The sequence below is a fragment of the Henckelia pumila genome, chromosome 1 (genome assembly GCF_033568475.1).
Source record: "Henckelia pumila isolate YLH828 chromosome 1, ASM3356847v2, whole genome shotgun sequence".
Taxonomy (NCBI): Eukaryota; Viridiplantae; Streptophyta; class Magnoliopsida; order Lamiales; family Gesneriaceae; genus Henckelia; species Henckelia pumila.
This window is the reverse complement of record NC_133120.1, coordinates 105,200,209-105,204,518: the sequence shown is the minus strand read 5'-3', so window position 1 is coordinate 105,204,518 and position 4,310 is coordinate 105,200,209. Positions and strand designations below refer to the sequence as shown.

General features: G+C 32.2%; 1 protein-coding gene across 1 annotated transcript; it reads right to left on the bottom strand.

Moving 5' to 3' along the window:
* Window positions 1-204: 204 nt before the first annotated feature.
* On the bottom strand, window positions 205-1,247 carry LOC140888387 (protein P21-like). Its single transcript, XM_073296068.1, has one exon. The coding sequence runs from the start codon at window positions 1,174-1,176 to the stop codon at window positions 496-498; it is 681 nt and encodes a 226-aa protein (XP_073152169.1). The 5' UTR covers window positions 1,177-1,247; the 3' UTR covers window positions 205-495.
* Between the last annotated feature and the right edge of the window lie 3,063 nt (window positions 1,248-4,310).

Here is a 4,310-nt window from a genome sequence, read left to right as displayed (position 1 = left end):
TGGAAACTAAAATTATCAAAATTTGAATATTAAATGATAGAAAATGAGAGATAGAATTAAAAGAGTTGATTAAAGATATTTTGGGTATTATGAAAAAATTTCACCAACATACCAAAAGTTGGTTAGTATTATATATTAGATCCTTAACTTTAATAATCTTAATTAATAATGGATATGAAGCATAATAAACAAAAACTGCATAAATAATGTCTAACATGTCACTTCCTTTACTTTATTTATTCAACTACTCATCAAAAGATTACATATGTAAGCTTGAGGTTACAAGGAACATACGTACGTCTCAATCACATATATATTCCCCTGTGGAAATTTATTTGTGTTACATGCATGTATATATTTGTAAAGTTTCAATGCATTTTGAATACCCAATTAACAAAATGCAAATAAAGATTATTTCACCAACTAATTATTGGAGCTCCCCATACTTTTATTAATATTTGCCAATATATATATATATATAATTGGATCTCTCAATTAAGGGCAAAAGACCACCCTGTAGTTGGTTCCTCCGGGGCAAGTGAAAGTGCTGGTTGCATCATCCTTGGGGTAACTATAAGCATCGGGGCACTTACCCTTGAAATACCTCGAATAATCCGTGGCGGTACAGCTCCCGGAATTGCAACAGTACTGGTCAGTTTTGAAGACGGTGCATGGGTTGTTGCATCCCCCCGGCGCCCGCAGCACGGCGGGGCATTGCCCGTTGACGTCCGCCGTGCATCTGGGGCCTCTGCTGCAGCCTCCCGAGGTAGGCACGAACTCCAGCGGCACGTTGAATCCGTCCACCAGAGAGATGTCGAAGAAATCCAGGTTGTTGAATTGGTTCAGCGCGTATTCCGCTAGGGTGTTTGGGGGAGCGCCGTAGGCTTGGCATTGTAGCAGCCCGCCGCAGTCTCCGGTCTGGCAGCTGCCTCGACCGGCCGAGTTGAAGGAGCAGCCGGTTCGGCCCCAGATTCGGGCTCCCGCGGTTCCAGCAGCGACGTTTATGGTCCAGGAGTCGCCGCTGTTGAGCTGCCTGCCGCCACCGGGCACGGCCGCGGCCCAGACGGTGTAGGGGCAGTTGTTTCGGACGAGGAATGTGGCCGCGTTTGCGTACGAGAGGGCGATGAGAAGGAAGGCAATGCAAAAGGAGAAAGAGTTTAGGGATATTAATGCCATGTTTTCGATAGGAAACACTGTTGAAATATATATATATAGCTTCTTCTTATTATTATTATAAAATCTACTGTTATATAATATTGTTGTGAAGGAAATGATGATGGGTATTTATAGTTGATTTTTTTTTTTCTTACAATGGGTTGGGTGTGGAATTCTTGAATAGTTGATGACTAAGTACGTAGATTAATATTTTTGATCGGATAAGCATTGGGAGTTTTGGTCAACAATTTGTGGTATACTTTTCAAGTTTGGCATGCACTGATCATATTAAAAATAGGAAACTATTGTGTTATACGTTTCTTTTTGTGATTTCCTCTACGGGAATTTAATGAATGATTTTATGTTGCACTTGAAAACATTATTGTTTGCTAGCATATATTTGCACAAACGAAAAATTGATTTGTTTTTATTAAACTTAATTTCAATAAATATATAATAAATTTATGGTAGAAAAAATAAAAGTTTTTTGGGTTAAAAATGGTAACCATAAATTTATTGGTTATTAAACTTAATTTGTTTTTAAATGAACACGGAGAAAATCGAGAAAATCATTGGAGGAATTTTGGCTATAATTTGGCAACCACGTGTCATTGATTAATGGCAGCGTCTTGTTGTGTTGTGTTGTGTCTGGACAGGACTTCGAAATATTTTAGTTGAGTGAATCAATTAACCATCTTTTGTTGTAAATATAAGTTCATTAATTAATTGATGGTCAGATTCAAATTAATTAAATAATGAATACTGCATTTTCTGCACATATGGTCACAGTTATTACTTATTATAACCTTTTTTTTTTTCTTGAAACTAATAGTTAGTAGAACTTAGAAACTTATATAAAAAAGAAGACTTAGAAAGCTAGAAAAGACTGATCTCATCAATACGTGCCAGTTTCGTTAAAAGGCCTAATTTTTTGTGGAACATTCCATGTTACATTGATATATAATTAATAAACAATTTTGGCATGCATTAAATTGTAATTTAGTTGCTTTTGTAATTATATCATATATATTCATAAATTTGTCACACCGATAAACTTTTTATCGTATGACAATATTTTTAATGTAATAGAAAATGTTTGCAGATGATAATGCATCATTACCACCCCATATATTTTAATATGAGTATGTCTTTTGTGAAATGATTCAAAGTTATCTTTATTTACAATAAAATATAATATTTTTTTGATATGATAAGTCATTTTTTTTTATCGAAGGCTCAATTAAGACATCTGTCTCATAATTTACCCGTGAAAACGTCTCACATGAGTTTTTGTGTTTCGATATACAATGAGTACTATTTCTAAAACCAAACACGTGCAAAGTGTGTTTGTAAGCCATAAGTTATCTAATATATTTTTTTTAAAAAAAAGACGAAAAATTACAATTTTGATCCAACACATCAGCACGATTAATGATTTTCGTTTGCTCCTCTATTGGATCAAATTTCAGTTTCGTTCGATAAAGTTTTTCCTTTTAAAAATTTAGATTAGACATTTATTATGTGAATTAAATGTTGATGTAAATATTACGATAAATCCCAATTTTGACTCCGATAGCAAAAATCCAACTCTTGTGGTCTAGCTCATATCTCAATTTTATGAGACAATTTTTTTATTTGAGTTACCCATAAAAAAATATTATTTTTTATTGTAAATATGAGTTGATCCGTCTCACAAGTCACAAGAGACCTACTCAAACCAAAATTATACAAACTCACAACACCAATTTTGTTATTTTTCCTAGGAAAAACCGAATGTCCAGATGTGACATAATATATATTTTAAACTCAAGCATCAATCGAGAATATTTTATTATCTAACTTCGATCAAATATTTTTTTTAAAAAATAATATTATGCAATGTCATTTTTAAAAAAAAATAAAAAATTGACCAATTCTTTTTCCCAATTTTCCTATTGTGAGAACGCAACGTTTTTTCTTTCTTTAAAGTCCAAGTTCCATCATTATTTAATGCCACATTCTTAAGGAAAACGATTAATCGCTGAATTGGAAAAACAGAAACCGCATCAGAAGTCCGCGGACCAATGTGTGATTGAAGTCTGGCCACGATTAGAACAAATAATTCTTGGGCATTTACATTTTCTAACACTTCATACAATTTGAAATTAATTAATTAATTAAAGAGAAAATGTTTGAAAAAATATGCAATTTTGTGTTATATACTGAATTAATTGGTTTATACTTTAAAGTACTTTGAGAATGAATGTAAAGTAAAGATTTTATGAGCACACGAGACTAACTGGTAGCTAGTAGGCTAGTAGTTCATAATTAATCAAATATTCCAATTTTTTTAATTAAAAAAAACATAATAACTGGTAGCTAGTAGGCTAGTAGTTCATAATTAATCAAATATTCCAATTTTTTTAATTAAAAAAAAAACATAACCTTGTTTCTTGGATAATATATCTCGAAACCAAATTGCATTCCATACCAGCTCCTTTCAAACCCATTTGTTTGATACGGACACCGTGTGTTGTAACTTGTATGACTAGAAGAAAGACACGACAAGTTGTGTTTGGATCAAATGATTTGATTGGAAAAATGAAATGAAGAAAAAGAATAAATTTCTAAGTATGTCAGTAACACAATGAATATATATATATATATATATATATATATAGGAAAAATAATTTTTTTTGTCCAGTAGTTTTATCCCTTTTGGGTTTTGGTCCATTAACTTTTTCGATGTTGGTTTTGGTACACTAACTTTACATTTTCAGTGTTTTTTGGTCCAACTGCATACGTGTCAGCTTCTCATTGGTCCACGTCATCATCTTGGACCAATCAGAAGTTGACATGTATGCAGTTGGACAAAAAACACTGAAAATGCAAAGTTAGTGTACCACAAAACCCACGTCGAAAAAGTTAATGAACAAAAACCAAAACATGGATAAGTTAATGGACCAAAAAACTTATTTTTCCATATAATAATATCAGTTTTATATAGATTGAAAAATAATATTTTTTTTATGAATCAAATTGAATAAAATGTTTGTTTCACATAATTAATCGATAAATCATGAGATGTTTTGTTATATCATTGTAACTAGCTAAAAGATTTGAAATATTTGAAACTTTTATTGCCAAATCTATACCTTGATCAAATTACACAAGGA

Bases quoted from the DNA above. Each gene is read 5' to 3' on its own strand.
- LOC140888387 (XM_073296068.1), bottom strand. From the start codon at position 1,176: ATGGCATTAATATCCCTAAACTCTTTCTCCTTTTGCATTGCCTTCCTT.